At 41.0% G+C, this 24,419-nt stretch overlaps 1 protein-coding gene across 1 annotated transcript; it reads left to right on the top strand.

Moving 5' to 3' along the window:
* Positions 1-24,419, top strand: LOC127576269 (cytoskeleton-associated protein 2-like). The gene is made up of 9 exons (XM_052026756.1): positions 1-260; positions 472-562; positions 3,634-3,700; positions 6,497-7,446; positions 8,779-8,965; positions 12,782-12,952; positions 21,273-21,345; positions 22,197-22,710; positions 22,865-24,419. The coding sequence occupies exons 1-9, from the start codon at positions 200-202 to the stop codon at positions 23,106-23,108; spliced, it is 2,358 nt and encodes a 785-aa protein (XP_051882716.1). The 5' UTR covers positions 1-199; the 3' UTR covers positions 23,109-24,419.

Below are 24,419 nucleotides of genomic sequence, written 5' to 3'. Positions count from 1 at the left end.
GCATTCAAGTAACACCGCACGTTTTCCATGCGCTTGCGCATGGTCATGTTAGGGCGAGTTCCCTGATTGGTTAGTTTGAGCTACTTCTGGAACGGAATAACCAATCATCTGCAGGGAGCGAAAATCAAATCGCAGAGAGCAACAAACGGCAGTTCGGATTGACAAGAGACGGAGACAAATCTCAGTATAAAACGGTGACATGGCACCTGTCACGAGTAGTCATATCGTGGGAAAACCTCGGGAGTTGATGTCCTACCAAGGTATTCGGTTAGACGTTTTCAGAAAGAAGAGTGTAGCGACAGGTTGCACTGTGTTGGTTATAAACTGCTCCGGTGTTTTAAACTCATCGATCAGAATACACTGCTGATACCTTCCACTTCTGCGTCTCAATTGCTATGGGTTAAATAATAAATGTCTTGATTTTTTTTTGTTCTAAACTGGTAACTTGAATCTTTTTTTCTTCCCACGGAGAACAAAGACGCCAGAAATTAGAAGAATATCTTGAGAGGAAAAAATACGCGAATAGCGTGGCAATCCAAGCAAGGAGCCGTTTGGAGAACAGGTGATTAAGGACTTACATTTGTATAACGCTTTCGGCGTCCATTTTAGAACTATCTGAAATACATTACAACGAAACAAATATTTTGAATGTGTTCACTGTTACAATGATAAGGATTCTCAACGTACTGTCGGTGAAGGCGTAGAAGCGTTTCTCTCTACTGGAGACTTTGAATGTCAAAATATAATTTCAAAGGGGTGTGCCGGCTCGCTCTGCCTTGCGTGAGGGAGATCTTTGAAATCACGAATACTAGGTTTGAATCTTGGTCTCATAATGCTAATACCTCATGTAAATGACCTTCCGAAACAGTAGTTCAATGCCCTGCTTTATTTTAACCGTGGAATAACGGGAATACGGAGCTGTCATTTTGCAACTTCATTGTAGCTTGCAAATGCCAAGTTTGAAATAGTTACTGAATAACCTTTCCTGTATTTACTCTCTGAAAAATCATTACATGAACACTGGTTAGTCAATCCAGTGCTGTTTAAGTTGTGAACCTAATCCTAAATGCTTCTCACCCTTTTTAAAACTTTCTCTGAAACCATGAATTTAAAATCTAGAGGCAGGAGTCTGGTGATGTACTGTAGTGGCCAAAATTCTGGATCATTGATTCAGAAGCAGGAATTCAAATCCCAGCACGGTCATTGGATAACTTAAAGATGAGGAAATTTAAAAACAAAAGGAATATGATAAAAGTGCTAGTCTCAAAAGCATGGAGCTGCCAGACTGTCATGTTTTTAAAAAAAAAAATCATCTGGTTCTTAATGTCCTTCATGGAAGAAATCCTGCCATTATTTTCCAGTTCAGCTTGTATGTGGCTTCTAACAGCCTTCTCACTTCAGAGTAATTAAGAATGGACAATGAGTGCTGGCATCACCTGTAATATCCAGATTCCACAAAATAAAATAAAGTGGGCTCAATGCATTCCTGCATCTACTCTGCCATATCATGGCTGTACCCCCAATCCACTTTCTCACCCAACCCTATATACACCAGTTCCCTTAACAACCAATATATTCAATAACACTTTCCACAGCCCTTTGGATAAGAACATTTTCAACACCTTTTCCATCCTCCTTGTTAAGAAATTGCTCATCTCAGTCCTGAGTAACTGATCCTTTTCCTGAGACAACATCCCTAGTTCTGGACTGACAGACATTTGACTTGCAATGGTGCCAAGTAGTGAGTACAAAAGTGGTGTTGAGGTTTATTGGATCAGCTGAGGTCTTGTTGAATGATGGAATAGGCTGGTGGGGCCAGTTGGGCTGCTCTGCTTTGTTCTTGTATAGATCCTCCAGCTAAAGGAAACTGCCTTTCAGAATCTACCCTGTCAATATCTCTTAAAATCTGGTACACCTCAAGTGAGATCACTTTGGTCTTCTAAGCTGCTGCAAACATGGTTAATCTTACTTGGTTATTTTCTTAAACCCATCATCTCGGGGATCAATCTAGGGGAGGTAAAAGTATGCTCGCAGTGCCATTATTAAGAAGATGGTTCCTTGATTATGGAAGTTGATGTGGTGGTCTCCTTTCAGCAATCTGACAAGGCCATTCCCTCCAGGGTGCTCTGATTTACTCCACTTCCACAATACACTTTCCACTTCACATGACACCTTCTCAAACAACTGCAGGAGATGCACTTTTAACTTCCTCCCCTTCTTGTTGCCCAGGGACCCAAATGTTTTGTTTTTGCAAGTAGGGCAGTGACTTGTAATCTTGTGAGCACTGAATGCAATACACAATATGATCCCCTCTATAATGGGGAAAACCCAAATGCCAGGTGTAATCGCCTTGCTGAACACCTCGGTCTGTAAGGTCCATTGTTTTAATTCTCCATTCCATTCTGACACTGACCTCTCCCTTTGTTTGCCAACATTATTCAACAAAGCTCAATGTAAGCTTGAGGAACAGCATCTCCTCTTCAGACCTGGCACATTATCCGTTTTCTGATCTCAACACTGAATTCAATAGCTTTAGATGATCTGTTGATCTAACCTTCCATCTCACAATGCCTCCCACATTCTAAAGACGTACGGGTTAGGAAGTTGTGGGCATGCTACGTCGCCACCAGAAGTGTGGCAACACTTGCGGGCTGCCCCCAGAACACTCTATGCAAAAAGATGCATTTCACTGTGTTTTTCAATGTACATGTGACTAATAAAGAAATCTTGTATATTTAAAATGTTTTGTTTTCTCCACATGAATTTATTTTCATTTCCTCTTAAGGTCAGTTGTTCATTAGCCTTTGCCACTGTCTCTCAGCTGGCACTGCCACGACTGGTATTTCTTAATGTCTTTTGGTTTTTATCCTATCGATGACCTTCTCTTTTGTTCTGTCTGTCCCTCCTCTGCCCATCGTCTGCAACTTTTTTTTTACCCCCAGTCTTTTGCCACGGTGGCACAGTGATGCAGCTATCGGAGCTGCTGCCTCGGCTTCAGCAGCCTGGGCTCTATTATGACCTCCAGTGCTGTCTGTATGGAGTGTGCTTGTTCTCCTACTGACCGCGTGAGTGTCCTCAAAGTCCTCTTGGTTTCTGCCAATGTTCCAAAGGTGAGCAGGTTAGAAGGTTAATTGGCCACTGTGAATTGGTCCAGTATGTAGGTGAATAGAAATGGGGAGAATTTAAAGAAACGATTGGTGCAAATAGGTGCTTGATGGTCAGCATGGACTTGGAGCTGAAAGGCTTGTTTCTGTGCTGTATGACTCTGTAGTGTATTCAAGCTGAAATGCTTATCTCTTCTTGTGTGCTGTCTGACCTAAATATTTCTCCTTCTGAATCTTTCGATGCTGATTTATTGGTTCCACTTAAGTAACTTCACAAATTAATTTGGCCTGCTTTTTAATAGTACCCATGAATGTTTGGCAATTTTGCAACCTCTCCCTCCCCTTATTTGATGTAGATGTATATGTTATCATTGTGATGTCATCACTAGGAAAATTATATATATATTGACTTTTACCTTGCAAATGTTAAATGCTTTTTGTATGGTAATATAACAAATGCATGAGAAACTTTGTAAAGAAGTGGTGGCCACAAATGCTTTTCTGATTATACAAATCACTTTGTTTGAAGGGTCTACCTGAAAGACAAGACAAACTTTGATAAAGTTCGGATTGCTAAATGGCAGAAAGAAGCAACGGTGGGTTCCAGAAATTGTTTAAAAAAAAAAGTTACCTTGTTACTAATATTTGCATCAATAGAAGCTTCAGGTTGTATCTTGTACATTTGAGGATTAACTTCTAGCTTTGCAGTAACATTCCATTCATGATGAACTTGCAGTTAAGTCATGGCTAAGAGAATCCATGCTATTTTTATATTTTGGTTTTTATTGATTTTTGCATGTGTAAGGTATTTGGAATTTTAAGTTAGTTACTGGCAGTACAACATATCAATTTTATTCTCTGTAGAGAGAAACCTTCGATAGAGCTTGGTAGTCTTACTGGTCTGACGTCTGGAAGTATTTTAAAAGACAGCTATTGAGAGCTCTGGGTCATTTTGTTCTGGTAAGGATCAAGGGCAAAGTTGATAATGGAACCTTGGATGACAAAGGATGTTGAAGCTTTTGATCAGGAAAAATACATATGACAAGTAGAGGTAACTGGAATTGAGTGAATCTCTTGAGGAAAATAGAAGGTGTAGGAGAGAACTTGAGAAAGAAAGTGGGAGGGTAAAAAGGGACCAGGAAATATCCTCGGCAAGAATAAGAGGAATCCAAGACCTTCTATATCAGGATCAAGGGGATAGTCAGTGGGTGGGGGGGTGGGAGGAACCTTTGGGGACTAAAGGAGTATTGTAAACATGGAGTAGGGGATGTGGGCAAGTTTCTAAAAGAACACTTTTCATCTGTATTCACTAAGGAGAAGGATGTGGTGAGTTCAAAGAGGTACTGGTGTAATCTAGAGCAGGTCATTATTAAGAAGGGGGAGGTGTTAGATTCATGGGACACAATGGATTGATAAATCCCCAGGGCTGGATGAGATCTATCCCAGGATGTTATGAGAAACTTTCTGGGCCCTGATGAAGTTTTTTTTTTGTTTTAAATCTTCATTCACCACAAGTGAGGTGCCAGAAGAATGGAGGATAGTTTTTGTTGTTGCTTTTTATTTAAGAAAGGTGGCAGAGATATGCCAGGTAACTACAGGCCAGTGAGCCTTGCATTAGTGGTAGGGAAATTACAGGAGAAAATTCTAAGAGTTAAGATTTGTGTATACTTGGAAAGGAAGGGGCTGATCAGGGAGAGTCTGCATGGCTTTGTGTGAGGGGGAAAATCTTGTCTCACTAATTTGGTTGAGTATTTTGAGGTGTTAACTAGGAAGATTGAAAGCAGGATGGTAGATGTTGTCCACATGGATTTTAGTAAGGTATTTGATAAGGTCCTGCATGGTAGTCTGGTCCAGAAGATTAAGGCACATAGGATTCAAGGTAAGCTGGGTAATTGGATCCCAAACTGGTTAAGTAATAGAAGGCAGAGGATGCAGTTGGAAGATTGCTTTTATGGTTGGAGGTCTGTGACCAGTGGTGTATTGCAAGGAATAGTGCTGGGACCCTTTCTTTTTGTGGTTGTATATTAACAACTTGGATGTGATTGTAGGATGAATGATTAGTAAGTTTGTGGATGACCCGAAAATTGGTGATGTGAATAGTGAGGAAGGTTGTTCAAGAATACAGCAGGATTTCAATCAGACAGCAAGTTAGGCAAAACATTGGCAGATGGAACTTAATTCCAGCAAGTGTGAGGTGATGCATTTGGGAAGTGAAAGGGACAAGACGTGTATAGTATATAGTAGGATGCTGAGGAATGTTGATGAACAGTGGGACCTTGAGGTTCAAGTCCATAGTTCCCAAAAAGTAGCAACACTGGTTGATGGGGTGGTGAAGAAGGCACAAGTTGTCCTTGCCTTCATAGGTCAGGGCATAGATGTAAAAGTTGGGATGTTGAGTTGCAACTTTACAAAACTGGTTAGACTGCACTTTGGAGTATTATTTGTAGTTCTGGTCACCCCATTACAGTAAGGATGTGGAGGCTTTGGAAAGGGTGTAGAATAGGTCTACCAGGATGCTGACTGGATTAGAAGGTGTTAGCTATAAGGAGAGGTTGGACAAACTTGGACTGTTTTCTATGTAGCATCAGAGGCTGAGGGGAGACCTGACAGAAGTTAATAAAATTATGAGAGGTGTAGTTAGTCTTTATTTTCCCAGGGTAGAAATATTAAACGCTAGTGATTGCAGCTTTAGGTGAAGGAGGAAAGTTTTTTTTTTAAGAGGGTAGGTGCCTGGAACGGGCTGCTAAGGGGAGTGGTGCAAGCAAATATGATAGTGGCATTTCAAAGACTGTTACATGGACACATGACTATTGAGGAATAAGGAAAATGTGTAGGCTGCAGGGATGAGCTTAATTTGCTTAGCACAGACATTGTGGGCCAAAGGGCCTATTCCTGTGTGGTACTGTTCTGAGGTGAAATAACTGGATATCTATAAAATCTTTAACCATTTTTAAAACTTTAAAAACAAATTGAGACATTTTCTGTCCATTTTAATCACATGGAAAAGTACTAAACCTGAGGTCTGTTTTCCCCAGTAGGAGGCTCCAGTGAATTAATCCAGATCTGATGGAGGCAGTGATGAGCTCCAAGTGGCCATAGATTTAATAAGTGGTAGGAGGATTGAAGGGGAATTGTGAAGATTGTCTTAGTCTAGTTCTAGATCCTAGCATCTGATAGGTGCTGAACCCCTCATTTTATTTAAATTACTTTGACAAGAACACCTGTAATTTCAAGGCTATGGACCAGGAGCTGAGAGTAGGATTAGAGTAGATGGCTCCTTATTTTCGGATGGTATGATGTGATGAGTTTTATAGCTACTACACTGTAAATTTTTGTGTAGAGAAGTGAAAGACTTGAAATCTAAAATTAATATTTTAAGTACTTTCTTTTAGGTATGTGAAGGCAAGCAGCTGGAGTCAAAAAAACCTGTTCCAAACAGTACCATTTCCCAATCCTGTATCCGATCTAAATCAGCTTTATCAAAGCAAAGGGAAAAGCTGTCCGTACAGAATACTAACTCGGTTACTATTAAAACGAAAATGTCTGATAACCAAATCGCTCAATCTGAGAACCTGCCATCATCAGCCCAAGAGAACCATTCAAAAGTAGGACAAAAATCAAAAGGAAATAACAATGTTGCTCCTAACAAAACCAGAATGCCTGTCCAACAAACAATGGAATCGGAGAAAATGCCATTTAACCAAAAGCACAATTCACTCGTGGAACAAAAAGGAAAGATGCATCCAAGAGCACAGAATGCCACACTTAGCCAGTCATACTTTGCGATGAAAAACGAGCAGGTTAGATTGATTGCTGAAAAGAGCAATAAACTAAAGCCACCTACTTCCACTTTTAAGAAACCCGTGTTGGGTTCATTTCGTGGTAGAATTGTAGAATCCAAAATCCAGTCCTTTAGATCAACTTCTCAGCAGAGTGAGAGAAGGCAGAAATCTGATCCACAGGCAACTCGGTCTGAAACAGAGATACAGAATAAAGAATCTCGAGTCAAGCTGCACAAGCCAAGACCAAAGGGAGTAGAAAATGTGCAACCTGTTCAGAAGCTCTTTAGTATAACAACCCATAATAAACAAAAGGGCTTAACAGCAGCTTATGCTCTCAGTACTACAAAAAAGCAAAAACCAACTACAACTGATATGCTAAATATAAAAATAGATTTTAAACCGTCTGGGAAAGGTGACACTACAATAGTGGCAACTCAGACAATCACAACAAAGAGAATCACTGCACCATCCCATAAAGCCCCCAGAGCTTTACCTGCAAGACTCCCAGCATGGAAACTTTCAGGACATATAAAAGACATTGAGCCTACAGCAGAAAAAAGGTAAATATTTATTTTCTTGGATCATTTATTCTTTATATTCAGAATATGATAATTGTGACCCAGTCCCTTTAATGGCTACCTTTATTAGTCAGTTATTTTTAAGGATCTATGCATCACTGGCAAGGCCAGCATTTATTGTATCCCAAATAGCCCTTGAGAAGGTGTTGGCGGGCTACCAGTTGAACCATTACAGTCCTTCTGATGAAGATACTTCCACAGGTTCCAAGATTTAGATGCAGGAGTGGCAATATGATTTCCAAGTCAGAATGGTGTGCCACTTGGTAGGGAGCATGCAGGTAGTGGTGTTCCCCTGCATCTGAAGCCTTTGTCCTATTTGTTGGTAGATGACACCAAAATTGCTGGTGGTGTGACGGTGAAGAAGGTTGTGTAAGGTTACAACAGTATCCACATCAACTGGGAAAGTGAGTAAGGGAATGACAAATGGAATCTAACTTGGACAAGTGTGAAGTGATGCATTTTAGCAAGTTACTTCAGGCTAGGACCTACACAGTAAATGGCAAGGTCATGGAGAGTTTATGGAACAGACACCTTCAGGTATGTATATAGTTCTCTGAATGTGGCAACACGGGTAGATGATGGTGAAGAAGGTGTATCTGCGTGCTTGCCTTCATCGGTTAAGGCATTGAGTACATCAGTTTTGATATGTTATAGTTGTACAAGATACTGGTTAGGCCACACATGGAGTATTGTGTGCCGTTCTGGTCTCCACACTGCTGGAAAGATGTGACTAAGTTAGATAGGGTACAGAAAAGATTCACAAAGATGTTGCCTGGTTTGGAGGGCTTGAGTTACAATGAAAGATTGGATAGGCTGGGTCTATTCTCCCAAGATCAAAGGAGGCTGAGAGGTGACAGGTATATAAAATTAATCATTGAAGCATAGATAGGGTAGACAGCCAAAGTCTTTCCCCCATGGTGGGGGTGTCTTAAAACTAGAGGCCATAGTTTTAAAATGGGAGGGAGGAGTTTTAAAGGGGATCTGAGGAGTAAAATTTTCACACAGAGCAGTTGGTATCTGGAATGAGGTGGATAGAGGCAGGAGCAGTAACAACATTTAAGAGGCATCTGGACAGCTACTTAAATGACCAGGCATAGAGAGATATGGGATTAATGCAGACAAGTGGGATTAGTATAGATGGGCATGATGGCCGGCATTGACATGGTGGGCTGAAGGGACTGTTTCTATGCTGTACAACTCTGATTCTAGGTCATGGGTTTGATGTGTTTTTGAAAGCTAAAACTTAAAAGTACCAAAGATTTTATGAAGTCTGCCCCTGTATATTTTGATTGATTTAACAACTTTGTTCTGAAGGAAAACACAATTAATGTCAAAGGGGAAGTTAGTAAAACGACCTGAAATGACACCCTTGCAGAAAAAGAAATCTGCAGAAGAGCCAGTGAAATCGCTTTGGACAACAATTATGGAAGAGGAAAACCAGAGTGAACTTGTGAACAAAATAAACCAGTCTCTCTCTGAGTGTCTGAATCGGATTAATGAGGTAACTAAAATTGTTTTTTTATATATATATATACAATTACATTTTAGTCTAGAACTTCTGGCAAGAGAGACTAAGTAAATAGTTGACTTGTGAACAACATTTCCTCTTGCAGAGGTCATTAAAGGCTCTGGTTGTAGAGTCGTATAGCATGGAAACAGACCCTTCAGCCCAACTTGTCCATGCCAACTGTGTTGCCCAGCGAGCTAGTCTCTCCTGCCTGTGTTTGGCCCATAGCCCTCTAAACCTCTCCTATCCATCTACTTGTCTAGAGGGCTTTTAAATGTTGCTTTCTTTTACAATATTTTTATTAAATCCATGAGGGAAAAAAAAAGTTCATGCATCAAGAAAGAGTAAAAATACTACTGAATACATTGTGTTAAATCATACTTAAGATCACAATACTCTAATAATCACATGTAATATTTAGTTAATAAAATACTTCAATTTTTTCCTTTATTATAAAATAAAATCTACTCCTACTACCAAAAACCAAAGCTGTTTGATTGGGGGAAAAAAAACAAGGAAAAACCCTTAAGACATAACAATGTCAGTCAACATTTACGTTTTAGTCACCAAGTCAGATTTTGAAAGTAATTCAAAAAAGGTCCCCACAAGGTTTGGAAGTCTAAATTAGATTCAAAAACTGAACAACGAGTCTTCTCTAGATTCAGATGTGACATAACATCCCGTAACCATGGAGCATGAGTAGGCAGAGTAACTTCATTCCATTTAAGCAATACAGCTCTAGAGGGCTTTTAAATGTGCTAATGTGCCTGCCTCAACCACTATATCTGGCAGCTCATTCCAAATACGCACCACCCTTTGCGTGAAGACGATGCCCCTGAAGTCCCTTTTAAATCTCACCTGATCTTAAACCTATGCCCTCTTGTTTTTAACACCCCCCTCCCTGGGGAAAAAGACTGTGCTGCTTGTGATCTTGTATAAGGGACTTGGGAGTCCCAGTGCAGGATTCCCCAAAAGTTAACTTGCAGGTTGAGTCGGTAGTAAGGAAGGCAAATGCAATGTTAGCATACATTTCAAGAGGACTAGAATATAAAAGCAAGGATGTAATGCTGAGGCTTTAAGGCATTGGTCAGACTGCATTTCGAGTATTGTGAGCAGTTTTGGGCCCCATATCTAAGGAAGGATGTGCTGGCATTGGAGAGGGTCCTGAGGAAGTTTCCAAGAATGATCCTGGGAATGAAAGGGTTAATGTATGAAGACTGTTTGTTTGGTTATGGGCCTGTACTCGCTGGAGTTTAGAGGGGAGGGGGGAAGAATCTCATTGAAACCTACCAAATATCGAAAGGCCTGGATAGATTGGGCGTGGAGAGGATGTTTCCAGTAGTGGGAGAGTCTAGGACCAGAGGGCACAACCTCGGAATAGAAGGACGTCCCTTTAGAACAGAGATGAGGAGGAATTTCTTTAGCCAGAGGGTGGTGAATCTATGGAATTCATTGCCACAGACTGATGTAGAGGCCAAGTCATTGCGTATATTTAAAGCAGAGGTTGATAGGTTCTTGATTAGTAAGGGCATCAAAGGTTACGGGGAGAAGGCAGGAGAATGGGATAAAGAGGGAAACATAAATCAGCCATGATCAAATGGTGGAGTAGACTTGGGCCAAATGGCCTAATCCTGCTCCTATGTCTTGTGGTCTGTCAGGTTGATCCTCAATCTCCTGTGTTCCAGGAAATGATGTCCTAGTCTACGCAACCTCTCCTGGTAACTCAGGCCCCCAAGTCCAGGCAACATCCTGGTGAATCTTTTCTGCACTCTGTCTAGTTTAATAACATCTTTTCTATAACAGTTACCAAAACTACGCAATACTCCAAGTGAGGCCTCACCATCATCTTGAATAACTGCAACATAACTTCCCAGCTCCTGTACTCAATGCCCTGAATGAAGGCCAGCGTGCCAAATGCCTTCTTCACCACCCTATCTACCTGTGACGCCACTTTCAGCGAACAGAGGACTGCAAGTGCCTAGTTTCATAACACTTCCCAGGGCCTTACCATTCACTGTACAAGTCCTACCCTGGTTTGATCTCCCAAAATGCAATACCTCACATTTATCTGGATTGAAAGCCCATTTCCAATCCTCAGCCCACATACCCAGCTGATCAAGATCCCCCTGTAACACCACCTATTTTAGTATCTGCAAACTTACTAACCATGCCTTGTACATTCACATCCAATTCATTTATATAAATTGCAAACAACAAAGGTCCCAGCACAGTTCTGTGGCACACCACTAAACACAGGCCTCCAGTCTGAGAAACAACTCTCAACTATCACCCTCTGCTTCCTACCACTGAGCCAATTATGAATTCAATCCACTATCTCCCCTGGATCCCATGCGACTAACCTTCCAGACCAGCTTGCCGTGAGGAACCTTATCAAAGGCCTTTGCTAAAGTCCATGTAGACAACATCCACTGCCCTACCTTCATCTACCTTCTTGGTTACCTCCTCAAAGATTTGTCAGACACGGCTTCCCATGCACAAAGCTTTGCTGACTGTCCTGAATCAGACCCTGTCTTCAAATGTTGGTAGATCCTGTCCTTCAAAGTCCCTTCCAGCAATTTGCCCACCACTGGAACCTCGCCTGTGGCCAGAGATGAAGCAAAAATCTCTGCAAGGGCCTCTGCAATTTCTTCCCTACCTTCTCACAACGTCTGAGAATGCACCAGGTCAGGCCCTGGGGATTTATCCACCTTAATGACTTTAAGGCCTCCAATACCTCCTCCCTGCTAATTGGTATTTGGTCCAAGACAACACCACTTATTTCCTTGGCTTCCACCATTTTCTCCACAGTAAAAGCTGAAGAGAAATACTTTTTTTTTAAAAAAAAATCTCTCCCATTTCCTTTGGTTCCACACAAGGCCTCTCACTTGGCAGATGATCCTTTCCTGACAAACAATCTCGCCCAATCAACCTCTGCAAGATCCCACGTAATGGCTCAAATTTGCTCTACCGCAGTTCAGGATCTTAACCCGTGAACTGGTCATATCTTTCTCCATAACTATTTTAAAACTAATAGAATTATTATCAGGTTGTTGGAAATAGTGACCCAAGAGAACTAATTGAGCATAAAAAGCTTTTTGTTGTTGAGGTAGCAGTGTTCCTCTGACAGGTTATTTGCCTGAACAAGTCATTCAACTACTATGACAATTCGCATTTTTTTTGACCACAGCAAGGATGGAGGCTTTGCCTGAAAAAGGATGTAGACCTCTTTCTATTTTTTTTTGGGTTTCCCAGGGTTTCATTCCCCCTTTCAACTTAAATGTTTTGAATTATTCAAATTCTAGACAAGAATTTGTCTAATGCAGGTAATTAGCCACTGTTCAGGTAATTGTAGATATACACTGTTCCCTGTTGAAAAATGAGTGCATTTCATCCATTCTTGTATGGTGTCTTTGGGGTTATTCATGTAATAATTCTTGTATGAATTCAAATGTATAGGTAAGGCTGTTATGTCAGGAACACAGCAATATCATAGTTCCACTGTGATTTTCCTTGTGAGTACATTTACAGTGTGTGTGCATGTGTGGTGATATGTTCAGATGAATATTAAATATATTCTCATAACTTGTTAAATTTTGGGGCAGCGTATTATTTTTGTTAATTTGAAGGCTGGCCAATTTGCAATTGGGAATACACAAGCAGATGTTTCGGATCTGGAGATGCAAGATGCTGGGTTTCGACTTGAAATGTCGACAATTCCTTTCCTCCCACAGATGCTGCTCAACCCGCTGAGTTCCTCCAGCAGATTGTTTGTTGTCTCAGATCTGCATTGTTTTGACTTGTTTTCTTCAGGGTTGCCCAAGTGAAGATATTTTGCAGACCCTTGAGACATTCATCGAGAGCGTCCCCAAGGCTAAGAAGTTTGCAAGGTACTGGATCTGCCTCGCATACCTTGAGCAACGCAAAGGATCTGTCCATGATGTTATGGCAGTTTATGAACAAGCTGTTAAAACTGGAGCACAGGTATTGTTTCCTCTTTATTTCTGAAACCTGTGGTAGAGGTGGAATATTTCTTCAGCATCAATGTGCAACTATGTGTGGGCTTCCATTAGATATTGTCTCTCAAGTGAGAAAGATCAGAGTTATGACTGATCTATTCTGTCACTGGTGACAAATGTCACTTTTTCAACTATTCTTTTTTTCATTCAGCATTTAACATCCATTCCTAATTGTCCTTCAGAACCTGGTGGCAAATGTAGCTCCAACTTTACACAAATGTTTTGGGGTGCCAGGAAGTGACTTGTTCACTATGGAGTATCCAGTCTCTGCTTGTGTACCTGAGCCAGGTAGGGTTCAAGGCAATGGTGAGCCCCAGGGGTGTTGATTTTAACAATTCAGCAATGATGACTTTAAGATGACCTGATGACAATGATGTATAAGATTATAAGGGGCATAGATAGTGGACAGCCACCACCTTTTCCCCAGGGCAGCAATGGGCAATACCAGAGGACATCAATTTAAGGTCGGAGGAGGAAAGTTTAGGGGAGATGTCAGAGGTAGGTTTTTTTATATATACAGAGTGGTGGATGCCTGGAGTGCACTGCCAGAGGTGGTGGTAGAGGCTGATATGGCAGGGACATTTAAAAGACTCTTAGACAGGCACATGGAAGTAAGGAAAATGAAGGGTTTTGGGCTGTGTAGGAGAGAAGGGTTAAGTTGATCAGAGAGTAGGTGTTTGTATGGGTTGGCACAACATCATGGGCCGAAGGGCCTGTGCTGTACTTTTCTATGCCCATTGAGTTTTGAGGGAAAGTAGTTGCATGTTATTGAAGGTATTCCATCACAACAGTGCTGGGGGATTTTGCTGTTATTTACTTGCCTCAATAATATGCATCACGTACACATAGTTTCTAAATCTGAGTAATAATTGCAAATGGAACTGAAGTCTCTGCAATCATTAGTGAGCATCTCCACTATTTTGTCTGTATTAAGCTATTGTTCATATCAGCAGTCCTACATGATGGCTTTGCCAGGTGGACATTTTTTTTTTAAACATCTGATACAGCTCCAACTGTGCTCTTTGTCATTCTTCATTCAAATCAGGTGCCAGTCTTTTCTCACAGTAAAGGCAAGGTGAGGGATAACTAGTCAAATTGCGTGGGGGAATATAATTCTGCCTCTGGCCTGTGGCAGTTTGAGCAGCTGGATCTGTTCTGAGTCTATCCCGGCTGGTATACACATCAGGGCTATTGAGGGTTTTCTGAGCTTGGTCATCACTAGTATCCATTTCCTACAAAAACCTGTGTAAGAGTAAAGTCCCACTTTCAGAGTACATTGCATCCTTGTCACCCTCTTCCCAATGCTGTCCAGCATGGAGAAACATTGATTCAGCAGAGGGTAGTAATTAGCAGGTTTCCTTCCTGTTGTTCTGAGACCTTTTGATTTAATGTGCAATGAATTCCAGTGCCTCTCCTTCCCAAACTGTACCAGCGACTGCCCTGGTGTTGTGACAGGACCCGACCCAAGGATTGCGATGGAGTCTGAAATATTGTCCTATTCACTGAATTGTATCGTGATGTTGGTGAAACAGCTCCACCTATTTAGGCTCTTCCTCCCCCTCCACTCCACATCACACTAGATGTTTGTAAGGATGACTGGGCTGAGGGTGCCTTGCATTGGAAACAGACAAGACAAAGGTGGTGGTCCATTCAATTTTATTTTTATTTTGTACAAACTGGCATTTTGTGTACTATACTGAAAAACATGCTTCATATTTCTGTACAATTTTGTTTGATCTTGTGCTACATTAAGAACTACTTGTCTAGTCTTGGGATGGCTGTATTTCATCCTGGCCACAGGACATCTCTGCAGGAATTCCTCAGGGCAGTGTCCTAGGCCCAACCATCTTCAGCTGCTTCATCAATGACCTTCGTTCAATTGTAAGGTCAGAAGTAGGGTGACAATTGCACAATATTTGGCACCATTCATGACTCCTCTTAGAATGAAACAGTCCACATTCAAATGCAGCAAGACCTGGACAACCTCCAGGCCTATACTGATAGGTGGTAAGTAACATTGTCTAATATCTGTGTGGCATGAATAATAATACCCAACAAGAAAAATCCCTGTTATTGGGCCCTTGTATTCAATGGCATTGCAATCACTGAATCCCCCACTATCAATATCCTTGGGATTGCCATTGACCAGAAACTGAACTGGAGTAGCAGCATATACAATGTCTCTCCAAGAGCATGTCAGAGTCTAGGAATCCTATGGCAAGTAACTCCCCTCCTAACTCCCTAAAACCAGTTCACCATCTGCAAGGTTCAAGTCAGGAATGTGATGGAATACTCTTCATGTGCCTGGATTAGTGCAGCTTCAACAACACTTGAAGCTCAACACTATAGCAGGGGGTCACATTGGGACCAGTGACCTTAATTCTATTAGTTTTACAATAGTTGTGGAAAAAGATTGGACTGATCTGCAAGTTAAAGTCCTAAATTGGGGGAGGGCTAATTTTGATGGCATTAGACAAGAATTTGCAACGGTTGAAGGAGAGAGGCTGTAAGTGGGTAAATGGATATCTGGTGTGGGAGGCTTTTAAGAGGTGAGGTGGGGAGAGTTTGGGGCCAGCATGTTGCTGTTGGAGTGAAGAGCAAGGCTGGCAGGGTTGCAGAACCCTGACTGATGAGAGATATTGAGGCTCTATTCAGGACAACAGGAACATGTGTCTGGTATAGGCATCTGGGATAAAGCAAATTTCTTGAGTAGAAGGGGTGTAGGAGTACACTTAAGAAAGAAGTTTAGAAGGGAAAAAGGGGACATGAGGTATTCCTGGCAGATAAGGAAAAGGAGAATCCTAAGAAATTATAAGTATATTAAGGGTAACTAGCAGAGAGAGTAGGTCCCCTTGAGGATCATTGTGGTTGTCTGTGTGGACCCATGGGAGATGGGCAAGGTCTTAAGTTAGTACTTGGCTGTACTTGCTCTGGAGAAGGATGTAGAAGCTAGTAAGTTCAGGGAAAAGAACATCAATGTCCTGAAATCTATCAACATTACAAAAGAGGTGTTGTGATTGTGAAGTGCATAAGGGTGAATAAATCTCCAGGGTCTGATCAAGTGTATCCTCTGACATTGTGGGAAGCAAGGGAAGAAATTGCTAGGTCCCTGGCAGATTTGGCTACGAGTGAGGTACTGGAAGACAGGAGGGTGGCTAATGTGCCTTTATTTAAGAATAAGAATAATAAGAAGAAGGATGAACCAGGGAGCTATAGGTCGGTGAATTTAACATTAGTGGTGGGAAAGTTACTGGACAGGATTCTGAGATGGGGTCTATCTGCATTTGGAAAGGCAAGGACAGATCAGGGATAGTCACCATGGCTTTGTGTGTGGGGAAATGGAGCTTCATAAATTTCACTGAGTTTTTTTATGAAGAGGTGACCAAGAGGATTGATTGAAGAGAGTTGTAGGTGTACGTGGACTTTAGCAAGGCCTTTTATGAGGTCCATCATGGTAGGCTGGTCTAGAAAGTTAGATCACATGGGATCCAGGGTGAGCTAGACAACTGGATACAAATTGGCTTGATGGTAGGAGGCAGATGGTGGTAGTAGAGAGTTGTTTTTCAGATTAGAGGCCTGTGACCAGTGGTGTGCTGCATGGATCAGCCTGGGTCCCGTGTGTGTGTGTGTGTATATATATATATATATATATATATATAAAATAGATATATTTATAAACAACTGAAATGGGAATGGTTAGTAAGTTTGCAGATGAACCAAAATTGGTGGTAAAAGGGACAGGGAAGAAAGTTGTCAAAGGATCTAGATCAATTGGACCACAGATTGGCAGATGGAATTTAACATGGACAAGTGTGAAGTGATGCATTTTGGGAAGTTAAACAGGGCAGGACATACACAGTGAATGGCAAGACTTGTCACCAAACTCCGAGACCTGGGACTTAACACCTCCCTCTGTAACTGGATCCTTGACTTTCTAACAAACAGACTGCAATCAGTGAGGATAGGCAGCAATACCTCCGGCACGATTATTCTCAACACTGGTGCCCCACAGGACTGCGTCCTCAGCCCTCTCTACTCTACTCCCCTATACACTCATGACTGTGTGGCCAGATTCTGCTCTAACTCCATCTACAAGTTTGCAGATGATACCACTGTTGTAGGCTATATCTCAAACAGCGATGAGTCTGAGTACAGGAAGGAGATAGAGAGCTTAGTGGAATGGTGTCATGACAACAATGTCAACAAGACAAAAGAGCTGGTCATTGACTTCAGGAAAGGGGGCGGTGTACATGTACCTGTTTACATCAATGGTGCTGAGGTCGAGAGGGTTGAGAGCTTCAAGTTCCTGGATGTGAACACCACCAACAGCCTGTCCTGGTCAAATCATGTAGAAGCCATGGCCAAGGAAGCTCACCAGTGCCTCTACTTCCTCAGGAGGCTAAAGAAACTTGGTTTGTTCCCTTTGACCCTCACCAACTTTTACCAATGCACCATAGAAAGCATCCTATCTGGATGTATCACTGCTTGGTATGGCAACTGCTCTGCCCAGGACCGCAAGAAGCTGCAGAGAGTTGTGGACACAGCCCAGCGCATCACAGGCACCGGCCTCCTCTCCTTGGACTCTGTCTTTATCTCTCGTTGTCTTGGTGAAGCAGCCAGCATAATCAAAGACCCCACCCACTGGGACATTCTCTCTTCTCTCCTCTTCCAGCGGGTAGAAGATACAGGAGCCTGAGGGCACGTACCACCAGACTTAAGGACAGCTTCTACCCCACTGTGATAAGACTATTGAACAGTTCCCTTATACAATGAGATGGACTATGACCTCACAATCTACCTTGTTGTGACCTTGCACCTTATTGCACTGCACCTTCTCTGTAGCTGTGACACTTTACTCTGTACTGTTACTGTTTTTACCTGTACTACATCAATGCACTTTGTACTAACTCAATGTAACTGCACTGTGTAATGAATTGACCTGTACGATCGGTTTGTAAGACAAGCTTTTCACTGTACCTCAGTACAAGTGACAATAGTATGCCAATACCAAGACCTCAAGTCTCCTTGAACAGTGGGACCAAGGGATACATAGTTCCCTGAAAGTGACAACATAGGTAGAGATGACGGTGAAGAACATCTGGTATACTTTCCTTCATTAGTCTGGGCAGTTAGTACAAGAGTTGGGATGTCATGTTATAGCTGTACTAGATGTTGGTCAGACTGCAGTTAGAGTACTGTGTAGTTCTGGTAGATGTGTTTAAGCTAAAGAAGGTGCTGATAAGATTTACTGGGACTGGAGGGCTTGAATTATAAGGAGAGACTAAATAAGCTGGGACTGTTTTCCCTGCAGTGACAGAGGCTGATGGGTGCTCTCATAGAAGTTTATAAAGATTGAAGGTAAATAATCAATCATTTTCCCAGGGTAGGGGAGTCTAAAACTAGAGGGCATAGGTTTGAGAGTAAATATTTAAAGAAGACCTGAGGGGCAAGTTTTTCTCACTGAGAGTGGTGGGTACATGGAATGAGCTGCCAGAGGAAGCGGTAGAGGCAGGTACAATTACAATGTTTAAAAGACAGGTATATGAATAGGAAATGTTTTGAAGATGTGGGCCAAATGCAGGCAAATGGGACTAGCATAGGTTGGCATAGACAAGTTGGGCTGAAGGGTCTGTTTCTGTGCTGTATGACTATTACAATGAATTTTGCAATAAAAATGCAAATTGAAATTTATCAGATAAGGAAATGTGGCTGAATTAATAGCTTGTACTATCCACAAAATGGTAAATTGGTTTGTTATTGTTACATGTACCAAGGTACAGTGAAAACCTTTATTTTGCATGTCATCCTTACAAATCATTTCATCACCGTGCATTGAGGTAGTACGAGGTAAAACAGTAACCAAATGCAGAATAAAGTGTTACAGTTGTAGAGACAGTGCAGGCAAACAATAAGGTGCAAAGTCATAACAAGGTAGATTAGAAGGTCAAGAGTCCATCTTGTACTATAGTTCGATAGTCTTGTAACTGTGGGATAGAAGCTCACCTTGAGCCTGGTGGTACTTGCTTTCAGGCATTTACTGTATATCTACTGCCCGATGGGAGACCATAAGACATGGGAGCAGATTTAGGCCATTGGGCCCATTGAGTGTGCTCTGCCATTTGATCATGGCTGATTTATTTGTCCCTCTCAACCCCATTCTCCTGCCTTTTCCATGTAACCTTTGACACCCTTACTAATCAAGAGCCTATCAACCTCTACTTTAGATATATCCAATGACTTGGTCTCCACTGCCATTTGTGGCAATGAATTCCACAGATTTACTACCCTCTAGCTAAAGAAATCCCTCTTCATCTCTGATTCTGAGGCTGTGCCCTCTGGTCCTAGACTCTCCCACCACTAGAAACATCCTCTCCACGTCCACTCTATCTAAGCCTTTCAATATTCGGTAGGTTTCAATGAGATTTTTTCCCCCCCACCCCAATCATTCTAAACTCCAGTGAGTACAGGCCCAGAGCTATCAAATGCTCCTTGTACGTTAACCCTTTCATTTCTTGCAAACCTACTCCGGACCCACTCCAATGCCAGCACATCCTTCCTTGGATATGGGGCCCAAAACTACCCACAATACTCCAAATGTGGTCTGACCAATGCCTTATAAAGCCTCAGCATTACATCCTTGTATATTCTAGTCCTCTCAAAATGTATGCTAACATTACATTTGCCTTCCTTACTACTGACTCAACCTGCAAGTTAACCTTTAGGACTCCCTAGTGACTCAACCTGCACTAGGACTCCCAAGTCCTTTTGCACCTCCGATTTCTGAATTCACTCCCTGTTTGGAAAATAGTCTATGCCTTTATTCTTTCTACTAAAGTGCATGACCACACACTTCCCTGAGCTGTATTCCATCTGCAACTGCTTTGCCCATTCTCCCAACCTGTCCAAGTCCTTCTGCAGACTCCCTGCTTCCTCAACACTACCTGTTCCTCCACCTATCTTTGTATCATCCGTAAATTTGACCACAAAGTCATCAATTCTGTCATCCAGATCATTAACACATAATGTGAAAAGTAGCGGAGCCAACACCAACCCCTGTGGAACACCACTAGTCATTGGCAGCCAACCAGAAAAGGCCCCCTTTATTTCCACTCTTTGCCTTCTGCCAGTCAGCCAATCTTCTATCCAGGCTAGTACCTCTCCTGTAATACTATGGGCTCCTATGTTGTTTAGCAGCCTCATGTGCGGCACCTTGTCAAAGGCCTTCTGAAAATCTGAGTAAACAACATCCATTTGTCTATCCTGCCTGTTACTTCCTCAAAGAATTCCAACAGATTTGTCAGGCAAGATCTCCCCTTGAGGAAACCATGCTGACTTTGGCCTATTTTATCATGATCTTCCAAGTACCCTGAAACTTCATCCTTATTAATGGACTCTAACATCTTACCAACCACTGCAGTCAGGCTAACTGGCCTATAATTTCCTATCTTTTGCCTCTCTCCCTTAAAGAGTGGAGTGACATTTGCAATTTTCTAGTCCTCGAGAACCATTCCTGACTTTAGTTATTCTTGAAAGATCACTACTGATGCCTCCACAATCTCTTCACCCTCGGAGAGAAGAGAGAATGTCTGGGGTGGGTGAGGTCTTTGATTATGTTGCATAGTGGACTGTGATATGCAATTTGTTCAATGTTGGCATAAATTATTAAAACATTTAATATTTGGCTGTATTCATCACAGTCTAAAACAAAATGTCTTGCTCTGTAGCTTGTCAAACCTTTTTCTATAAAAATGCAGGATCAAGCCAAAAGATAAAACCCCTTTTTTTAAAAAGGGCAAATTCTGTTCAATATTTTGGACTCAATATCGAAGTCATTGCAGTATTGAACTTGGTGATGCTCTCAACCTGGGAAGCCAAGACTCTGTGATAATAATGCATGCACAGCAGAACATGTGCAGCCATGCCATTCACCTATGTGTGATTTACTGTTATTAGCGTTGGTTGTTCATAACAAGCAAAATCAGTTTGAACAAAATGCTTGTGCATCTCATTTATAAATAATGAAGTAGGAGTCATTCGGATTTTCCCTGCACCCCTCCCCCCCCCCCCCAAAATTAAAACCAATCTTCTTTTTCCCCATTACTATAGTCACTAACTAACAATTAGGAGGAGACTGCCATATAAAGCACATTGTGAACACCACTTGGTCCATTCATTTGCACAGATATTGCTGACACACGGGTGACCTGATAACCTAACATGAATTTCTGGTAGCATGAGAATTGTAATTGTAAATAGCTGTATGTTTTACAAATTTTGTCTTTCAGCCTGCAGAAGAACTGCGTAATACACTTGCTGATATTTTGAGGAACACTAAGACTCCCAAAAAACCATGTGATGGTGAGTTGGTATATAATGCAAGTGTGCATTCTGGATGATTAGGCAGGGCATCACCAGTTAGCCTTCTGTGTATGTAGCTCATAACCGACCAAGATATCCACATCATTCTGTGAATGAATAATTTAAACAATAGTGCAGGCTCTGCTTTCACAGTGCTCCTGGTTTAGATCCTCTCACCTAAAAATTTGGTTATCTGCAATATTTTTATTATTATTGCTCTCTTGCTAAACTGTATTTCCATCATGAATTAATATGTAGATTTGTCTGAACCAGGTGATTAGCCTGTTTTCCTTTCAGTTTATAATTGTGCCGGGATCCTCATTTAGCTTTTTTTGATATTTTATTTTTTAAAGGTTCCCTTAAAACTGAAGTACCAAGCAAAAGCTTAGTACAAACAAGGCAGTTGCATCAGTTATAATTTGGGTACTGATTGTATTTAATAATATTTAATGGAATCTATTAACCATCTAGAAAATAAGAAGTCCAGTTACCATTGAGATACTGAAATGAATGTAATTTTGATTATTGCAGCAATATTCTGGGGACCACAACTGTTTTAATTTTTCTAATATGTCTGCTTTTTTAACCAGTTTCTCTTCCTCTACCTTCACCTGCATTTCTAGCAAATGAGACTGAAATGAAGTAGTGAATATTTTTTGTGAGGAGCCCAATAGTCTGGTCTCTTTTTCCTTTTTCATGAGAAAGGAAGTGAGTGGGTTGAATGGAAATGTGTTGAATTGTTAGACTAGTATTCCAGAGAATGGTATTTAAAATAAAACTCAATTCTTTTATAGAATGATGCATCTTGGTACATTATAAGCTTGATTAATAATGTATCTCTTGTATCCAAGATAAAAGCAAAATTGAGGAGGATGGAGCAGGGCAAAATCCAGAGCTGGCTTTAGAATACATGACTGAGAAAGAAGTGGAGGAGGCAAATAATGAACAGAGACTTTCTGTAGAGGAAAATGAATACCCTACAAATGATCCCGAGAATCTCCCTCTGAAGGAGCAGGAAATATGTCCATCTGCAACTGATGAACAGAGCATTTCTAGAGACAATGAAGATTCCTTTGATGGCCTGGAACCTGCAGCTAATGTAAAGGAACTCTCCATAGAGCAAGAAGTGGAGTCTGCAGCCAAAGAACAGCTGCCTCCTCTGGGGCAAGTGGTAGGGGATGTTGATGATGAAGTTTATGGGGCACAGCCAGAAGGTGACTATGAAAGTAAAGAGACTGAGAAGATTAAAAACATTAAAATTGAAGATATGAAGACTCCAGTAAAGCAAACAATGACACCAAGTAAATTGAAAGATCGAGGATCATCTGTTAAGTATAATGTGAAAGCAACACCTAAACTACAACGGTAAGAAAATACTTGAATTTTAAGCCGCTTTAGTTTAATAAAGAACAATTTGCATGTAAGGCCTGTGCATCTTGTTGTATGTTAAGATTACTGTTGACTCTGCAATGATAATTTAATGTTCAGTTTATAACCAAGTGAATATTTCCTTCTGCAGTGCTAAGAATCAAGTTCCTCAGGATAACTGCAATTCTGAGATCAAAGATTTGAAGTTTCTGACTCCTGTAAGGCGCTCTCGACGCATTGAACAAGAGTCTTTCCAATTGCCTTTAATGCTGCAGGACCATGATCCTTGTGTTTCCTCCTTGGATGATCTAAAAAATTTGGCAGGAGTGTCAACTGCCTATGTGTTCAGGAAGAATGATGCACTGCAAGAATATGCTAATGTTTCTGCGGATTGATTTTTTTTTTGACTCTTAATAAAAGAACCTCGTGCTCCTTAGCAACATTTGGTCAAAATGCAGTTCATTCAGCTTCACATGATTTGTTTCCCTATCACTTGTATTAGTGATAATCTATAGCAGGGTTCTTTTATAGTATTACAGTGCACTAAGCATAGAAGTTGAAGCATGATTTAAGGGGAACATTAAGCCGTAGTGGTCTAAAGTATTCCTCCTGTTATCTCCACTGGAAAATGGAACTTGGATCAAGTTGCCTTGGTCTCACATCTACAAGTAAACTATGATTTATTTTTTTTTCCCCTGCTGCCTAGCTCTAAAACCCTGACAACATCATATGTATTTAACAAATAATTAAAAAAAACACTTTTTTAAAATGGCTGTAGTGACCCCATCTCCACACCCCCCTCCCCCCTGCCCCCAAGCCAGATTTAATGCTTTAAGTAACATTTCTTTTGGCACATTATCTGTAATCTCTTAAACAATTTTTATTTGCAATATATGATAACTTGTGCTTACAAGCTATTGAACAGGAGACAGGTTATGGGTGGGGGAGTTAATTTTAATATTAAAACTTCCCAGAATATGTAGGTACGTAATAAAACTTGTTATAAATTTAATAATGTTGTAGTAGTTTGTCTTAGTGCTGCTGTTGAGCTGCAATCAACACTAATTTGAAAACTGCTAGAAATAATAAAATCTCTTAAATTTGTCAAGATAGGGTAGGATGAAATTACAACACTAAGCAAAAAGAAAAGCATTTCCAAAACACAAACTTGTATCAAAAATGGTGGATCAATTGTTTGCACCCATTGCTAAGCTATACATTTCCATTGTTGGAATTTAAGTTGCAGGATTTCTTGGTCGACCTGAAGTAGTGATGAGCTCATTTTCTCTAAGACTTGTCAATGAGTGCCAGCATCCTCATTTCCTCTTATTTTTGGTATTATGCTTTTAATTTTTCCCTTTTCTCTAAGGATGCATTTGAAATTGAAATCCAAAACAAAACCATTTGAACGATCAGGCTTGTATCATCAGTTGTGCATGAGGCATTGAGGATGATGGAGTGCTGCCAATGCATTACATGAGCGAACAGTTATATTTTTGTCTAAATTTCTTTTACTTGTAGTAAAATGTAATATTTTTATTGTCTCCAATAACACCTTTGTATACACTATTCCATACTCTTAGTGTTTGTGGTAATAATTCAAGGAGCATTTATTCTTAAATTGGTGTTGTTTTTGGCTTGGAATAACAGTGATCATTTGTATTCAATGTTTTGTAATGTGTCTTCATTAAATGGCCATTCTGTTA

Source organism: Pristis pectinata, chromosome 11 (genome assembly GCF_009764475.1).
Source record: "Pristis pectinata isolate sPriPec2 chromosome 11, sPriPec2.1.pri, whole genome shotgun sequence".
Lineage (NCBI taxonomy): Eukaryota > Metazoa > Chordata > Chondrichthyes > Rhinopristiformes > Pristidae > Pristis > Pristis pectinata.
This window is presented reverse-complemented; position numbering and strand designations above follow the sequence as displayed.

Bases quoted from the DNA above. Each gene is read 5' to 3' on its own strand.
- LOC127576269 (XM_052026756.1), top strand. From the start codon at position 200: ATGGCACCTGTCACGAGTAGTCATATCGTGGGAAAACCTCGGGAGTTG. The intron at 261-471 runs GTATTCGGTTAG...CTTCCCACGGAG, and splicing joins GGAGTTGATGTCCTACCAAG to AACAAAGACGCCAGAAATTA. The intron at 8,966-12,781 runs GTAACTAAAATT...TGTTTTCTTCAG, and splicing joins GTCTGAATCGGATTAATGAG to GGTTGCCCAAGTGAAGATAT.